The 18137-nt window shown below is 36.3% G+C and overlaps 1 protein-coding gene across 4 annotated transcripts in view; it reads left to right on the top strand.

Moving 5' to 3' along the window:
- LOC106073914 (collagen alpha-1(XII) chain-like) overlaps positions 1-18137 on the top strand; it is a 42609-nt gene that overhangs the window by 700 nt on the left and 23772 nt on the right. For 2 of the 4 annotated variants that reach the window (XM_056023677.1, XM_056023674.1), the window contains exons 1-9: positions 26-170; positions 1576-1785; positions 4609-4818; positions 7460-7686; positions 8315-8657; positions 10711-10931; positions 12313-12475; positions 15645-15827; positions 17855-17893. In XM_056023677.1, coding sequence (XP_055879652.1) covers positions 56-170; positions 1576-1785; positions 4609-4818; positions 7460-7686; positions 8315-8657; positions 10711-10931; positions 12313-12475; positions 15645-15827; positions 17855-17893 — 1711 coding nt within the window. In that variant the 5' untranslated portion in view covers positions 26-55. Of the gene's footprint in view, positions 1-25; positions 171-1575; positions 1786-4608; positions 4819-7459; positions 7687-8314; positions 8658-10710; positions 10932-12312; positions 12476-15644; positions 15828-17854; positions 17894-18137 lie in introns of those variants that run through there. The other 2 variants (XM_056023676.1, XM_056023675.1) reach the window with 2 other exon arrangements.

The raw sequence follows: 18137 nt of genomic DNA, 5'->3' as shown, positions 1-18137 counted from the left end.
TCTTTGGTTTTTTTTCCTTGAATTTTCGCCATATGAAGTACTGCTGAATTATAAAATGACTAGACATTCGATCCTATCTGACATTATCAGGGTCACACCAGAACAAGTCAGAATGATAAGAGGGATTCAAATACTGGCTGTTATATTTTTCAGCCGACTTGGTTTCTCAGGTAATTTGGTATTCATTATTCGATAAGGTTGTAATATAGTTTTGTCATCAAATACAAATATAGATGCATCGATGTATAGGTTCAAAGACTCAAAAATACAATTTTTCTTCTGCAGGGGTAAACTGCTGTATATAAAATACAATAAGCATGCATGTAGGTAACCGTGCCGGCCAAAGTAAAAACAAAGGACGTTAGGGCCACGAGGCCTTCATCAACTACAAAACAAACAAACAAAAAAAAAACAAATTATTAACACAAAATAGGCTTAAGTCAACTTATCTGTCCGATGTTATTCTCTGTGAAGACAGGAAAAATGAGTTGCGCTGGTGTTTATTCAGTAGAGAACAGCATCGGACGGATAGGTTCATTTAAGCCTATTTTGTTTTGTTTTTTTGTCTTTTTTTTTGCAGCTAATGAAGGCCTCGTAGCCTAAACGCCTTTGTTTTTACTTGGTTCGGCAGGGTTACCTATATGCATGCTTAGTGTATAGAAGTATATGTCAGTTTCTTCTCCTGGATCATCTAGGGTTATAATATTAGAAAAATCTCCGTAACTACAAAAACTCCTTGTTCAATCAACACTCAACAAAGCCACCATCGTCATCTAAAAACAAACGCCAACGAACGTCCTCTTCCAGTCCAGGTTAACAACTAACTCAACTGTCTGTATCCACATCACGTTTGTACTTTTCACATTACCATGAGGTTGTATAAACAAAGGAAACTAATAATTTCAAACCAAATTAATAACAAATTAACATGATCTCGACGTTACAAGCCCCCTGAAATTTTATTATTACTTATTTTTTAAATATGTTTACCAATGGGCTATCTTAACGATTTATTCTTCTCTATGTCATCACACTATCCTAGCACGAGTACCAGCTAGTAACATTCTTCTCTGTCATCACACTATCCTAGCACGGGTACCAGCTAGTAACATTCTTCTCTATGTCATCAATCTATCCTAGCACGGGTACCAGCTAGTAACATCTAATTTTGTCAGATGCTATAAAAATGACCTTTATTCTAGTCAGTTTACTTGTTCGGCAATGTTTACATTTGTATGACATTGTCTAATGATTCAAATACTTCCATTCGAGATACATTAGTTTTTTTTTTGTTCCTTTTTACCTTTCTTGTAACACATTTTTAGTTTACTTAAGCTTTAGAACTGAGCACGAGCCAGTATATAATGCAATTATAGGCAATTTCATTAGAAGTAAAAACAAACGAAGGAGATATGAGCTTCCAATTTGAAAGAATAAAGCTTAATAAACATATCATTGAAAATAAACTTCTATATAAAATTGAAAATTATGCTATGCAAATATTAAAACAAAAAGACTTGCTAACTATTGTCAAAAGATCAAGTCGATATTTCATTCTTGTTGCATGTCTTACAGCGAGCCAGAATTATTGCCAGATTAACCACTGGCCAGACGGACATCACCCTCACCCCACCTACTGTGACAGGTACGTAACCTGTACTAACGGACTGATTGCCATTGTGACCTGTCCACCTGGATCATCCTATGATGCAAGACTAAACAGCTGCAGCTACACAACTACCGAAAAATGTAACGACGCCGTAACCAATACCACAGTACCACCAGGTGAGTGAACTGAGATGATACATTACCCAATACCACAGTACCACCAGGTGAGTGAACTGAGATGATACATTACCCAATACCATTTCAGTATCCAATACCACAGTACCACCAGGTGAGTGAATTGAGATGATACATTACCCAATACCACAGTACCACCAGGTGAGTGAACTGAGATGATACATTACCCAATACCACAGTACCACCAGGTGAGTGAACTGAGATGATACATTACCCAATACCACAGTACCACCAGGTGAGTGAACTGAGATGATACATTACCCAATACCACAGTACCACCAGGTGAGTGAATTGAGATGATACATTACCCAATACCACAGTACCACCAGGTGAGTGAACTGAGATGATACATTACCCAATACCATTTCAGTATCCAATACCACAGTACCACCAGGTGAGTGAATTGAGATGATACAGTATCCAATACCACAGTACCACCAGGTGAGTGAACTGAGATGATACATTACCCAATACCATTACAGTATCCAATACCACAGTACCACCAGGTGAGTGAACTGAGATGATACAGTATCCAATACCACAGTACCACCAGGTGAGTGAATTGAGATGATACATTACCCAATACCATTACAGTATCCAATACCACAGTACCACCAGGTGAGTGAATTGAGATGATACATTACCCAATACCATTACAGTATCCAATACCACAGTACCACCAGGTGAGTGAATTGAGATGATAAAGTATCCAATACCACAGTACCACAAGGTGAGTGAACTGACATGGCGCAGTATCCAATACCACAGTACCACAAGGTGAGTGAACTGACATGGCGCAGTATCCAATACCACAGTACCACCAGGTGAGTGAACTGACATGGCGCAGTATCCAATACCACAGTACCACCAGGTGAGTGAATTGAGATGATAAAGTATCCAATACCACAGTACCACAAGGTGAGTGAACTGACATGGCGCAGTATCCAATACCACAGTACCACCAGGTGAGTGAATTGAGATGATAAAAGTATCCAATACCACAGTACCACAAGGTGAGTGAACTGACATGGCGCAGTATCCAATACCACAGTACCACCAGGTGAGTGAACTGAGATGATACAGTATCCAATACCACAGTACCACCAGGTGAGTGAACTGAGATGATACAGTATCCAATACCACAGTACCACCAGGTGAGTGAACTGACATGGCACAGTATCCAATACCACAGTACCACCAGGTGAGTGAACTGAGATGACACAGTATCCAATACCACAGTACCACCAGGTGAGTGAATTGAGATGATACATTACCCAATACCATTACAGTATCCAATACCACAGTACCACCAGGTGAGTGAACTGAGATGATAAAATATCCAATACCACAGTACCACAAGGTGAGTGAACTGACATGGCACAGTATCCAATACCACAGTACCACCAGGTGAGTGAACTGAGATGATACAGTATCCAATACCACAGTACCACCAGGTGAGTGAACTGAGATGATACAGTATCCAATACCACAGTACCACCAGGTGAGTGAACTGAGATGACACAGTATCCAATACTGTTTAATGGGTTCACGTGACAGACCAGATATGGCCAGTCGAGTCATATTGGGATAGATCTGGCTTCAATGCTAGAAAGAGAAATGACAGGCATAAACAAAAATCGCATGTTCTGGCCAACAAAAGTCTATGAATTTGTATTAACAATTTTTAAAAAGGTAATTAGTATACCAGCCTTTAAAATATACTGTCTTCAAATTGATATAAAATAATTAGGTACCTTAGGTGTGCTGAAGTAGCGCCTCATAGAACAAATCACCATTTTTTTTCAAAAACGTTGCAAGAATGTCGTTAGCGATAATATAGTGGTCTGAATTAAAAAAAAAGAAAAGCAAGCCTCGTGACTGTTTAAAAATAGTCCTTCTAGTATATGTTTATTTTTTTCTAGCAATAATTTTATTATCAATAATAGGTTGTTCCAAAACTACAGGCAGTTTCTCTTATTATTTATTACACTAGTCGACCGGTGGCGTAGTATACGCCGCTATTTCGCAGGGCCGACCTTAGGTGATCGCAGTGGGCTCCGAACTTATGCGACCGCAGTGGGCCCCGCATTTTCATAGGAACAGCGCTAATTCTAGCTGTATAAATTATTAAATTAAACCATTGTATAAATTATAACAGCTTTCCCGCGGCCTCCTGTCGATTTACCTGGAGCTCCTGGAAATCTCCTGAAATTGCAAAATATACGAGAAAAAGTCCTGGAAATATCCGGAAATTATTAAAATCTTTAGAAAACTCATACCAATCTCCTGAAATATATAGACAAAAATTGTCATTTTGGGGTGTCATTCAATATGGAAAATGCCAATCCTATGCGAGATAAAAAAAAACAACGGCATTATCCCGTAATTTTGGAATCTGGTGAAAGAAGCTTCTTTTGTACTTTAGTTCAACAATTCTCGTAGATAGATTGAAACATTTGGTAATTCTTGCTATTGAGCGTGATCTATGTAAGAAATAAAATTATTATGATATACTCTATGACTTTGCTACACGCAAGGCTCCTAAAGTAATTCTGTACGCAGTAAAGAATGAATAAAAGTGACCGGTGAATACTTGTTCTCCCCCCTCTTGTTTTTTCGTGGGGTGACTTTCCGCAGAAATAAGAGAGTGATCTTTCCTTTACTTCTTCTTCTCGTCCAACGCTTGAGCCATGAAGAGAATTATGTATATAGATAGATTATTTGATGTATAAGTTTACATTAATAATGCTACAAAAAAAGGAAGATTTTGTGCATATCTTTATATAGTTGTATTTGTACATTTAGGTGAGGACTGGTGCAGAATCTATGACTGGGCTACAGGCAAACATCCACACCCCAACACTTGCGCACTGTATGTGGAATGTTTCAACCACATTACAGTCATAAGGGCGTGTAACTCCACACTCAGTTATGACCCTGCAAAACAAGTGTGTGTTTACAGCACCGTGGCAGATTCATGTCATTACAACAAGCCCAATGTAAATATCACAGTAGGTCTGTACAATTCTATGCATTCTGATTTTACTTCTCTCTCTCTCTCTCTCTCTCTCTCTCTCTGAATTGCTGTGTTTGTACTATTAAAATAGTCTGCTCTGTTAGCAGTGTTGTTTCTTTCGATGCTTGTTACTTTTGAGACTCACACTTGTATGTATATGTAGCATTACTAGCAAAGAGGTCTGGGGGAACGCTGATATTGAAAGCCAACAAAATGCATATTCTGAGGTATCTACAGTGCATTTCCTGCTATTAAAAAGTTTTATTTCAAAAACCTAATGTGCTATTCTTACTGACTTAGACCCTCCCGCGCCGTTCGGCGCACTTGCCGTCAAGCTGTTTCCATAAAATTGTAGATTCCCCGCAATTATTATCAAGGGGGTCTGGGGGAGCGCTAGGAGTTCCCCCAGCGCGAGGCGAAGCCCCGCAGCCAAGCACTATTTCTGTTATTAAAAGCCAACCTAATGTGCTATTCTTACTGACTTAGACTTAGCATTTGACGTCAAGCTGTTTTCATAAAAATCTGTCACAGGTAATGTCTGAAGCCTCTTCCCCCATGCCATGAGGACCTCTGTGAATGAGTGGCGTCAAGTTGTACTAGGATATCATTGCAATTCTTCTTATGCGTAATTCATTTTGTCGGAGAACATGTCCCGCAAACCTCATGCGTCGCTCTCTCACAATCTTACTAAAGGGTCGACTCCCAGTTCGGCATAGGATTTCCTTGATTTAGACCCGATCTCTATAACTGACTCCTAAAATCTGTCTTAGCCATCTTTGTTGAGCCACATTTAGGGTTTTTCAATTTCGGCAGATGACTATTCACTGCAGTTTATTAATGGAACCTTGCCACTGGTAAAAATGTGTAACCTCTCTTGAATACGCTCTTGGCATTAAGTGACTGTGTTTTGCTTAGATTTTATATCGAAAAGAGAAGTTTTATCGTCAAAATCATTTGTTTGGGGTTTTCCACCTCAAAGGGGGATCTTAAACTCAAAACCATCTGGAGGGGTTTTAAACTTTAAAAAAAAAAGCAATCTGTAGAAGAGGGGTTTAAACTCAAAACCCCCGATTGGATTAGCTACGCTCAAATAATTTAAGCGTGTAATTTGCTTTTTTTGAATTTATATTGAAGAGGTATTTTTAGCATCAAACCCCTCTGAATTGGGGTTTAAACTCAACACCCCCTTTGGCAACGCTCATAGCATTTTGAGTGCGTAATTTGCTTTTTTTCTTACACTGAAGATGTACTTTTTAGCCTCAATCCCCCAGGGGAGGGGTTTAAACTCAAAACCCCTTTGGCTACGCTCAAAGATTTTAGAGTGAGTAATCTGCTTTTATTTATATTGAAGAGGTACTTTTTAGCTTCAAACTCCACTGGATGGGAGTTTAAACTCAAATCCCCTTTGACAACACTCATAACATTATGAGTGTATAATTTGCTTTGTTTTTATTATTAAAGAGGTATTTTTTACCTTCAAACCCCGCTGAAGTGGGGTTTAAACTCAAAACTGAGTCAAAACCCATTTAGCTACGCTCAATAACATTTTGAGTGCGTAATTAGCTTTTTTTTATATTGAAGAGGGGTTTTATCGTAAATTTTAGAGGGGGGGTTAAAAATCAAAATCTTCCTTAACTGTGCTCTTAGAATTAGGGGATTTTCGTTTTCATTTTTTTTTTTGGTTTTGTTTTATAGAAGAGGGAGAGTTAACTGCAAAAACCCCAGGTAGGGGGTTTAAAACTCAAAACCCCTGGTAGGGGGGTTTTAAACTCAAAACCCCTTTGGTTGTGCTGGGGCAAGTGATGGTTTAGTATTAAAATCTCACCTAAATAAACAAAATCAAAGCAAAAAATCAGTCACTAAACTCCGATCCCCCCATTTCGGGGGGGGGGGGGTTGAACCCCAACCCCCCCTTGGCTACGCCGATGATATTATTAGATTATTTATTACTTTACTGTAGCAGTATTTGTTTTAGTGTATTGTATTTTAAATATCCCAGCATTCATCTTTAAGCTTGGATGAAGAGCTTTTCAAATTTCCTGCTTTCTGTAGCCCAGCCATTTTGTTTGAAGCAGTGTTACTTTCAGAATATCTCCTCGATTCATCGTGGGACCTTTTTGTTGTAGCTGTTAATCTGTGACAGCTTTATAATTTGAACGTCTGTTATGTAGTCAAAGTCAAACGAACGCAGTTTATTTATTTTGAAGAGCGTAGGTGGAAGGAGTTTCGCTTTTTGTAATGGTCGGAATTTATGGAATTTATAAGAGTAAATGGAAAGCTACAGTACTGTACACATTCAGTTTTTGTAGATATGCTGCATCCTTTCAACTATAATTGTAATATTACGTTGATTATATATTTCATCATTATCTATCTGTCTCTCACTCTCTCCCCTCCATTCTTTTTTTGTTTAATCTTTCCCCTTTCCCTCTCTTTTCTCTCGTCTTTTCTCTCTTTAGACTCTATAAGCCAATTTTCGCACCCCCCTCTCTCTCTCTGTTTTGTTCTCTCTCTCTCTCTCTCTCTCTCTATCTCACTCCTCTCTCTCACTCCTCTCTCTCACTCCTCTCTCTCCCCCTTACTGAGAAGATGTGCCACTTAAGTAATACATCATTTGTTCTGTTTTCTAAATTCTAACAGTGCCACACTGTGCTAACCAAACCAAGGATGATGTGCTTTTCCTTTTCGACTCTTCATCTAGCATCGCCTATACGGACTACCAGATACAGCTGAACTTTGCTTCAAATTTGACCACGAAATTCAGTTTGGGCGCCTCCTTGGCGCAGTTTAGTGTCGTTGTCTTTTCTATAGTCGCACAAAGCATGTTCCCATTCAACCGTTACTATGACCACCATGATTTAGAAAAAGTAAGTGAAACTGGGTTTAAAATAAAACATTTACTAAATGTAACAAATCGTCCAAGCTAAAAAAAAGGATTGACATTTACACAAATTATTTAATTAATAGCTCCTGTTGTCTTCTTTCGACATACTTGATATCTTAAACTGGTTCTGTAAGGTTGTTATTGCCGGAAGTGATGATATATCCAAGTACTTCACAAATAATAAAATGCTTCCAAATCCAATGGCATAGTATGTTAAATATCCTCTGATAATCAGTCCAACTCAAGTGTGACTTCAATATTGATTCCGGTATAACTGTTGTCACTGACAGGGGAAGGGACCAAGGGGTCGTCTAAACCAATGCTTCGGACATGAGCATGAGAGGTTATTAGCATTGGCTGGCGTGAAGGACAAATCTGAACCCAATCATCTGCTGCTTTGAGGCTTAAAGCAAACATACGTGGGGGGTGGGGGGGGTACTATGTGGGCGACATCATTCCGGCTTTCATTTCAATAATATGAGATGATCTTTAGTCGTTTAAGATTGAAGGAGGTAACAACAATTTAATTGTATTTTAATATTCAGGTAGTAATAGACACACTATACCTATGATTTCAGACTAGCATACATTTGTTTGGGTTATTTCCCCAGGCCATTATGAACACGACGTATGTTGGATCAACCACTAACACTGCCGAAGCACTAGACTTTGCAAGGACCACTTCTTTCAGCTCTGCAAACGGTGCCCGCTCAGGGGTCCCTCAGATGGCAGTGGTCCTGACTGACGGGCTGTCAAACGATCAAGACCTTACCAAGATAGCAGCCGATAAATTAAAGGCGAATAGCGTTGAAGTTTTAGCCATAGGAGTTGGCAACTTTAGCCAAACTGAGCTGAACGCCATTGCCAGTGGACCACAGTTTGTAAAACAAGTAGATAGACACACCTCGTTGCCATTGTTAGCAGAGGAAGTGTACATCCTAATGTGCAATGCCGGTAAATACACTTACCAAGTTTCGATGTTATACATAAACAAAATAATATTTATACTTCACAACAGTCGTAATAGTTGATTTATATATATATATATTTTATTTTGAAACACTATTAAAGTCTCAATAAAACGGTCCGCTTCACAACGCCCCCCCCACACCAAAAAAAAAAACAAAACAAAACAACAACAACAACAACTTCTAGCTTCAAATTCTGTGATCTTTTTGTTTCTTTCATCCTACAAACGAAGGGTCTATAACCTCCTATTATAGAGTATGCATAAACATTTTTTAGGCCCATCAGTTGTAGCCTTCCCACAAAATATTTTGAAATTAAACGCCCCTTCCCGCGGAACAGTTTGAAAGAAGAAACATCCCTTTTCTCAACTTAGGCCACCCTTTACATATTTGTTTTTATTTATACTTTAGTCAGTCATGAAAATAAGGGCATTTAAAATTCTGAATGGGTGGCCATTGGCTTATTCGTCGAAGGTGCTAATATGTTGTAACTGTGATGCCGGGGATCCTATAGATATATCACTAGATCTAAATATGTCTTAGAGATTCAATAAACGAAGAGATAATTTTAATTCAAATACAGAACTTTAATTCAATAACTGGGAATCACTGTAATAAAACTATATCAAATGAATATCTTATTTCAAGCTCAATAACAAACAGATTCAAATGAATACTACATCTAATTTCACAACTAATAAAATATATGACTTGCCACTTCAAGTTACATCTCCCGAAACTAATTTCTCTAAATCACGCTTTTCCAATCATTTTCTTAACTCCTCCCAAACGCTTGTTCTAACCAATCCAACTATTTCCTAGGAAGCGCTACCTAAAGCCATGGGTTTTTCTATACGCCTGCAGGTGAGATTTTCCATACTGGGATAAAAATATACTAAATTTATTACCCTAGCTTAGGTTTATTTAAACTGATACGTGAAACCAACCTTCCCAATCTGTATTAACATCTTCCCTCTTCCCTCAAAAAAAAAAAAATACTTGTAATAGGTCCTTATATTCATTGTGATAATTTTAAGGACTTTTATTAATTTTTGCTTTATAATACAATCAAACATAGGCCTATAAGTCATTTGAAAATTGATCCACATATTATCATTAACGACAGTATTTAAATTTCAAATCATGATAATTGAAGCTAACGATGGATAACTATAAAACCTTCTATTTTCATAAGCGATTCACTGGCACAGTGGTTAGTGGTTTTAGGACGCTTGAGAAGGCTTAACCCTCGAGTTAGAATTCAGGTCTTTCAACCTTTCATTTTATAAATGCATTTAAATAGCGATCATGGTAACATTAATACCCTTCCTCCCCCTGCCTTTTCCTAACCGGTCCAGACAAGTGATAGGGTTATAGCGTATTGAGAAAACTAAAAGCATGAAATCGCACTAAACAAATTATTATTAGTCTATATCTATAACTGCACAGGCTGTAAGTTTTCATCAGCTATAATTCAAAAAACAGAAATGGAAAAGTGGTATGAGTGCTGGGACTAGTCTCAAAAAGCCCGTGTAGTCTGGGAGCGCATGATTCGCCCTGACTGCACTTCCCCGTGGTGGAGGCTGTCCAGGCCTGAGCAGGCTATTATAGCACAGTGCAGGACAGGCCACTGTCCTGTTGGCTCATATTTCTCACGGCTATGGCCAAATTTCGATTCACGGTGCCCCCGCTGCGGGGAAGAAGAGGAAACCGTACCTCATATTCTGTTTGACTGCCTCAGACTTGCTGATCTCCGCATCGACAGTTCTAGGAAACCAAAAATTCTCAACCTGTATGGTGACATGCACTACGCAAGACAGCAGGGTTTCTGTCCAGGGCTTTCGCAAGAGAGGATTTAAGCCTCTCAAGCCGTCACTCAAATGGAGTTTGATGATGATGATGATATCTATAATTAACTTAATTACACGACGGATCCAAACTAACTGATACAACTACGCTTAATATAAGCTTTGTTAAAATGTTTTAAAATATTTTCTTGTTTAAATTGTCTGAATTGTTTTGTTTCTTATTTACTTCAGCTCAGAACCATTGTGACAAAGCAGACGTCATATTTCTTCTGGATTCTTCTAGCAGTATCGGGTATGCCAACTACGTGGAGCAGCTTCGGTTTGCAGCCGACATTACACAGAATTTTAGAATTGGACCAGACGATGTCAGGTTTGCCGCTTTGATCTACGGATCAGACGTTCATCGACTTTTTGACCTGGATTCTTTCTTTGACCACAATTCAGTCTACCAGGTTTCAACTTTTTTTTCCTTAAATCCTTTTAAGCATAAAGTAAAACTACGTGAATGGAAATATTACTTTGGAAAGAAGACCTTTAAGATGCAATTAAACTTTAACTAGCAGATGGATGTAATGATATGTGATATTACATGATATATTATAGAGAACGGCATGTTATAAAGAAGCATCTATACCCAAACCACACTTCCATTCTAACAGTCAATGGAAGTAACAGAAAAGGAGAAAGTAAACATTTATTAGGGGAAATATTAAGTGGCGTGCGGCTAAGTGGCCAAAAACCTTTTGTCTACCTATCAAATCCCGACTCAAGCTGAGCTGATTTTGCTGATGGCCTAAAGCCAGCACAGAAACCTTCCATGTACACGGGATTAAAAAATTTAAGATTGTCAGGAAAGCGATTTGCAACATGAAGAGAAAATTTTAAGTTCAATTAGTTTGTCATTGTATTGCTCATTTATTTATTTATTATTTTTCTTATTTATTTATTTATTATTTTTCTTATTTATTTATTTATTATTTTTCTTTACTGGCTTACTTCTAATACCGCTCTTCCCATTGATTTAAAGATGCTGAGTACGATGAAATATTAATGTCCGGGTCTTGTTTTTGATTGAGAAAAGTAATATCGCGACGAAATGATTCTTGTTTTGCATTATTCACTAACAGAGTAATTGCCCCATTCATGTAGGCCCTCGATTACCCATAGAGTCCAAATAAAGAAATGTTCGGTCTGCAATGGTTAATCTAGTTCTAAATTCTCAGCTAATAAAATTGAAGCAAAAAAGTGTTTTTTCTCTACTATTTCTTTATTCAGCTTGCACATTCATGGGCACTTGGTGAGTGGGTGGACGATGTTCTCGAAAATGGCTTAAACGATTTACCTAGACATTTGACAGTTGATATATATCTTTAGGAAAAGAATTACTATCTATTAGGTCACACTCGGAAAACTGAAAAGTAAAGGGGCGATACTATATAGAAACATTAATATCACATGAATAATAAATATCCAGAACGTTGAAACAAATAAAAGCTTACCGGGGTATTTCTGATTTCAAATGCCAAGAAACATTCATACAAGTGTCCCTTCATCCCTGGTGCCTTTAGAGAATCAGCAAAGAAAGTTAATGACTTAACAAAGCTTTAGTATATAATCAACTTGCAAGTCTAATTTCTAAAATGATTTGGGTTGCTTTTACTGCATTGATTAATAACAATTAACACCTTAGGATAATTACACACATTATGCCGACTTGTGAAATAAAATGGTAAATAATAACTTTGCCTCATCTTGTTACGTTAACATAACATTTGTAGAAGTTTCATGCGAAAGTTTTTCATCTCTGTTTCTTTGTTTCTACCAAAACTCTAGGCTATAACTTCAGCAACCTATTTGTCCAGCAGTACCAACACAGCAGAAGCTCTGAGACTTATCACAGACTTATCGATGTTTAGTACGGCACGTGGAGGCCGAACCGGGGCCAAGAAAATTGTTATCACATTGACTGATGGAATGTCTGACGATCCCGTAGCGAGTAAGAATTTAAAAAAATATTTAAATGAAGGAAAATAAAAAAATTGCCAGAATTCACGAGATTGAAGCCACTTTAAGATATCAAGAGATGTGTAAACAGGAAGTTTACTTACACACTGATGTCACTAACATTTAAGTTTTTAAACAGAATATTGGAGAATGAAGGAATTAATTAGAGAAGTTTTTAGAATATTTCCTGTTCCTGTTGGTATAAATATAAAAAAACGTAACACACTATTATAACGCTTCCTTTGTTTAATATTTTACGTTTCAAGCTTTATCTTAACAATGAATGAGTTTCAAGCTTCATGTTCAATATTTTTTGTTTGTTGATTAGCTAATAGTAATTAACTATTTTGTTTGGTCTCGAACAAGGGAAAAAACTTGTACTTGACACTTGTGGATGTATAAGTTCAGTTAGTCCCCTTTATACTTTGAGTAAAGAATTAGTAGTTTTAAGTACAAAACTAATTTTAGAAAACTATAATCCCTTCTATTTTCAAAAGCGATTTTCCGGTACAGTGGTTAATGGATCGCCTCGAGTTGGAATTGTAGTCGTACAATTTTTTTAATGAATTTAAAAAGCGCTCACGGTAACATTTACATGAATACACCTCCTTTTCACCCCCTTTTTCTTACTGGTTCAGACAAATGATAGGATCTCCGAGAGGGATGTGGCCGCCTGCGTGCGAAATTATAAAATGCCGCCCCCCTTTTTTTTCTAGAAAAAAATTCATTACACTGAGTTAGACGCTGCACCAAAAGCGCCTTTTGATTTAAATCCGTATTTGTAGACCATTCTTTTCATATTCGTACCTTTTGTCATATCCCTCATGCCCTCTGTTTTATTTCCAATTTTAACTTTGATTTTTTTCTTCTACGATGTCACAAAGTCCTTCTCTAGTTGTCTCAGTTATTGGGCGAAACCCCAGAAAATTCAAATGTATTTCAACATGAGGTTGTAAGGACCATACAAATGCAGAATAAATTCCTCGAAAGATAAAAACCATTGATAGTGAATCTTTTTCAACGTTTCGTAATTTTTTATAATGATGACCACGATTGTATTTTGGAGAGACGTGCATTGTCTCCACAATCATCTATCATACACGGATTCGGAAGTGCGTACACATTTATTCAATACATCACTAGGACAAAATGATGCAACTCAGCACTGAATATTTTTCTTGAATTGATACAAAATAAATAATCCAAAGTACAAGTTACTTATACAATGATTTGAAGTAAAACGGAGTAAGCCTGTGTTTCTCACGCATTTCCAGGTGTGACCCCTACATGCCAAAATTTTCTTTCGAGCCCTGGAGAAGCTAGTGATCTAGAGGAGAGATGTAGGCTCCCACAGTGAGATCCGTGAATTTTTTTAAAGGAAGTAATGAAAAAGAAAAGAAACTTACTAATAATTATAACACAACTTCTTGTATTGTTTCCATCTATATTAGTTTAAAACTATGTTTTTAGAATCCAAATTTACATAATGAAATTTCACAAAGAAAGTCCGTTTTTTATTTGTGTGTGTGTTCAGAACTAGTGTTGCCTATACAATTTTTAAGCGTTATAAAAAGTTCTTCCTGGAAAAAGAAATGAAAATGCGGAGGGTTTAGGCTAAAGTCGGCAAGGAGTTTGATGTCAGGATGGGGCCCGGCGCCTTCCTTCGTTTTCATTTTCAGAAATTGTTTCTCCTGGCGTCTAGAACTCATTTTTTTCTTGTAGTAAGAAGAAAGATACCGAAAACACCAATGTTGATGTGTTTTCTTCTAGAACCCACTAATCATCCTAGTAATAAAAGTAAGGGCTATATTAAATCTAATTATAAAAAGGCAGCCCTGGCCAATAGTGTTATGTGAGGGACATTCTAGGTACGTATATCGCATGGACGTCTGTAATGGGCGTAATCTTTTTTAAGACCATTTTCGTGTTAAGTACATCTCTGTCGCAGACCATTTTTTTCTCCACACATAAGTCGTCACTATAATAAAGTCCAATAGTGGGAAAAGTTTCGACCATTTTGAGACAAGAAAATCCGCAAGAATCACACCAGCGGAGACGTTTTGAAATCTTCAAAAGTTTTGACCAATACCGTTGCAAATACCTCTCGCAAAAATGGTCTACAATTGACAAGGTCTTACTAGAAGATAAAACGATGTCTCTCACATAAGTTATTTTAAATTTTTAAACATTCGTAATTATATAATTTTATTAATATTCAGACATGGATTAATAAGTACATTGAAAATAAACTTTGTTTTTGCCGCCCCCCCCCATACCTTGTTGTTGGTCAGTCGTTGGCTTGTAGCTCCAAACAGCTAATAAAACTGAACCGATGTAGGCGTATTATATTTTTAATAAATAAACTTTAAATAACTTGAACAAACTTCTCTTGTGAACAAAAACTGAATACACTGTTGTAAACATGCACAGAGATTTAACTTGCTTAAGTAACAGCCATTTAAAATAAACATTGGCTTTTTAATTACGGTACTAGATCTACTTACAGGGCGGCTATTCGACTAAACAATAGTAGTTAAAGATATATGTAGTAAATAGATACTAAGAAGAAAAAAAATGTGTTGACTGATTTGATTCTGTGAGAAACATTCAAAACAAATATTACAAACAATCCGCGAAAATTCAAAGCCAGAAATAAGTAGGTGCATATGGAAAATTCCTGGGAATCCCTACCGCGCCTCTCTACTTTTCTTTCTTTTTTAAAATAAATTTCCAAAATAACTTTTTTATGTACGAATGTCGTTTTTTAAAAACATTTGTAAAGGATATAGATCTAGGCATAATTAGAACTTCTATAAAATATTTAAATAATTTTTTTTTATTTAACTAAAAATAATAAAAGAATATTCTTGAAATAATGATTTGGCCGCCGCTTAATTTCGGCCGCCTGCGTGCAATGCACACATTGCACAATTGATACAGCGGCCCTGATAAGGCACCGAGAAAGCTAAAAACATGACATTGCACAAAACAAAACAATTGGTAAAAATATTTCTAATCTCAAAAAGATTCATTGTTATTACTCTATGTGTACTACAAATTTAATTACCTGACTGATTCAAAACTAATTGACACAATTACATTTAAAATAATTTTTTTGGCAAAACTATTTTTTAAATTATATTTTTTTTGTTTCTGTTTAGCTAGACAGCGAGCCGACGAGTTGAAACAGAGAGGTATTAGGTTCATGTCCATTGGAGTTGGTAATTCTGTGGACATCGATGAATTGACAGTGTTATCAAGCTCCAGTGATGATATGTTCTGCGTAGAGAGTTACCAGGTCATTGACAAACTCAAAGATGAAATTGTTAGTTCCACATGTCAGCGTAAGTTAAATACCTATAGAAAATCTCAACCAGTTCAGTTAGTGTTGAAATGAACATTAAAAAGCCAATACACCTTAGGCAGACAATCACGTCCAAATCAACCTGTGCTGAATTAGAGACAGGTGTTTACATTTCCTAGTCATTAAACAAAGAAAGAAACATTATCATTTGTTTTGTTAGACGAAGAGGGACAAGTTCAATAGGAGGAAGAATATATATATATATATATATATACATTTTTAGTCTTCCTATCTAATCAGGGAAATGCAGAAGCGAATCAAGAAAAACATAAAAAATATACTTATAAAAACATAGCTTATATTAAGCGTAGTTGTATCAATTAGTTTGGATCTGATCAAGATACCAAGCAAAAAAATTGATTACCGACAGTTTATTAACTAATTAATATATTTTAAAAATTATTATTACAATGCCTATATCAACTCTGTCTCTGTCTGATAAATGTTTATACTCGCTATTTTTCCCACAGCTATTCTCGGATCAAGCTGAAATTTTGCACATTTATTTCTTATAGACGCCAACACAAGAATAAAAAAAACCAAACAAATTAATCCATTAGGTATTTGACTATTGGTAAATAGTTGTTTTGTTTGGTATCTCGCACAAGGGAAAGAATTTTTATTAGACTGATAAGGTGGTATTAGTTGAACTAGTCCCCCTTTATTGTTTGCAGAAAGAAAAAATTGTTAAGTAACTATAAAACCCTTATTCATAGCAGCTCCTTGCCACAGTGGTTACTGTATTGTTTTGATGAGACTGAGGAGGCCTTCGCCCTTGAGTTCGATTTCAGGTTGCTCACTTAAAAAAATACTTTAAAAAGCGATTACCAATACCATGTTCTTTCTCTTCCCTACCCCTTCCTAACGTGTCCAGACAAGTGATGGGATCATTGCGTAGTGAGGAAACTAAAAGCATGAAATAGCGCCAAACAAAAATAATTGGTAAAATATTTCTAATCGTATTATTTCTAGTCTAGATCTATTAAAATTTAATTACATGAATGATTAAACTAATTGATAAAATTACACTTAATAAAAGCTTTATTTTAGTCTTTTTTTTTGTATTTTGCTTGTTGATTCTTATTTTGTCAGGTAAAGAAATTATAGTGCAAAATATCAGCTTGATCCGAGATTAACAGTTAGAGTGAGTTGAAATGGGTTTCATAAAAAGTTGCTTAGTTTGATAAGCAGATCAAACGTGCTAAGTTTCTGCAATAAATAATGTTTATTAGATGGCAATACATGTCAAGCATGCTATAGTGATGGTAATTTGACTTTTTTTTCAAAGAACTGTATGGGAATTTGTTGTTAAGTGGCTTTCTTTTGACATTTTTTAAATAACATCTTCGAAATCATTTATAACATCATAAAAACGATTATAACAACAGTAGAAATAAGTTATACAAAATTATAGAATGGACCTATCAAATCTATAACATCATTTTAAAGACGACTTGTAGACGACCTATAACATCTTAATAAACGAGTAATATAAGATCGCTATTCTCCAGTATCTTTTATACTTGAGCTCTAAGATCTTGCTGTAGCTGTCTCTAACAATTCTGTTTAACTTCTGATTTAGAATTTAGAATATTCAGAATATTGTCGAAACTATTGAAGACATAACTTTTAGGAGGCATAAACATGGGAAGAGGCGACAGGCAATAACCGAGGTCAATGGAGACCAATCGTCAAAGAAGGACTGGACACTGACTTACTATGTAGCAACCTATGGGCAGTGGAAACCAATAGCTATTAGCCACGTCGCAGGTCAGTGTTCAGTCCTACTGTAAAGATTGGTCTCGGGTCAGTCATGTCACTAGTTAAATAAGTAGGAAAAGATAGTACACGTCACTGAACCTTGTACACGTACATTTCGTACATTATGGAATAAAGACTTGTATTTACTATCTAGTAGTTCTGATATCTAGTATCGAAACTGCTCATGGTTGCAGATGGTTTAAAATAATAATATTGATTTCCTATCTCTTATGTTCTATGTTCTAGAAAATCAAGTCCAGGTCGGAAATAATACAATAACGGTTGGTAAGTGCATTGAACTAATGATCACATTAAGACCTTAATTACCTTAAGACCTAATTCACCCTAAGACCATAATTAACGTAAGACTTTAAATACCCTAAGACCTTAATCACCTTATGACCTTAATCATCTTATGACTTTAATTACCTTAAGACCTTAGACATCGAAAGATCTTAATCACCTTTTGACCATAATTACCGTAAGATTGACAAGGCCAACGTTGATTTGACCCCCATTAAACTAAATT

The sequence above is a fragment of the Biomphalaria glabrata genome, chromosome 3 (assembly GCF_947242115.1).
Source record: "Biomphalaria glabrata chromosome 3, xgBioGlab47.1, whole genome shotgun sequence".
NCBI lineage: Eukaryota > Metazoa > Mollusca > Gastropoda > Planorbidae > Biomphalaria > Biomphalaria glabrata.
The sequence above is the reverse complement of the archived record's forward strand: the minus strand, read 5'-3'. Positions and strand labels throughout refer to the sequence as shown.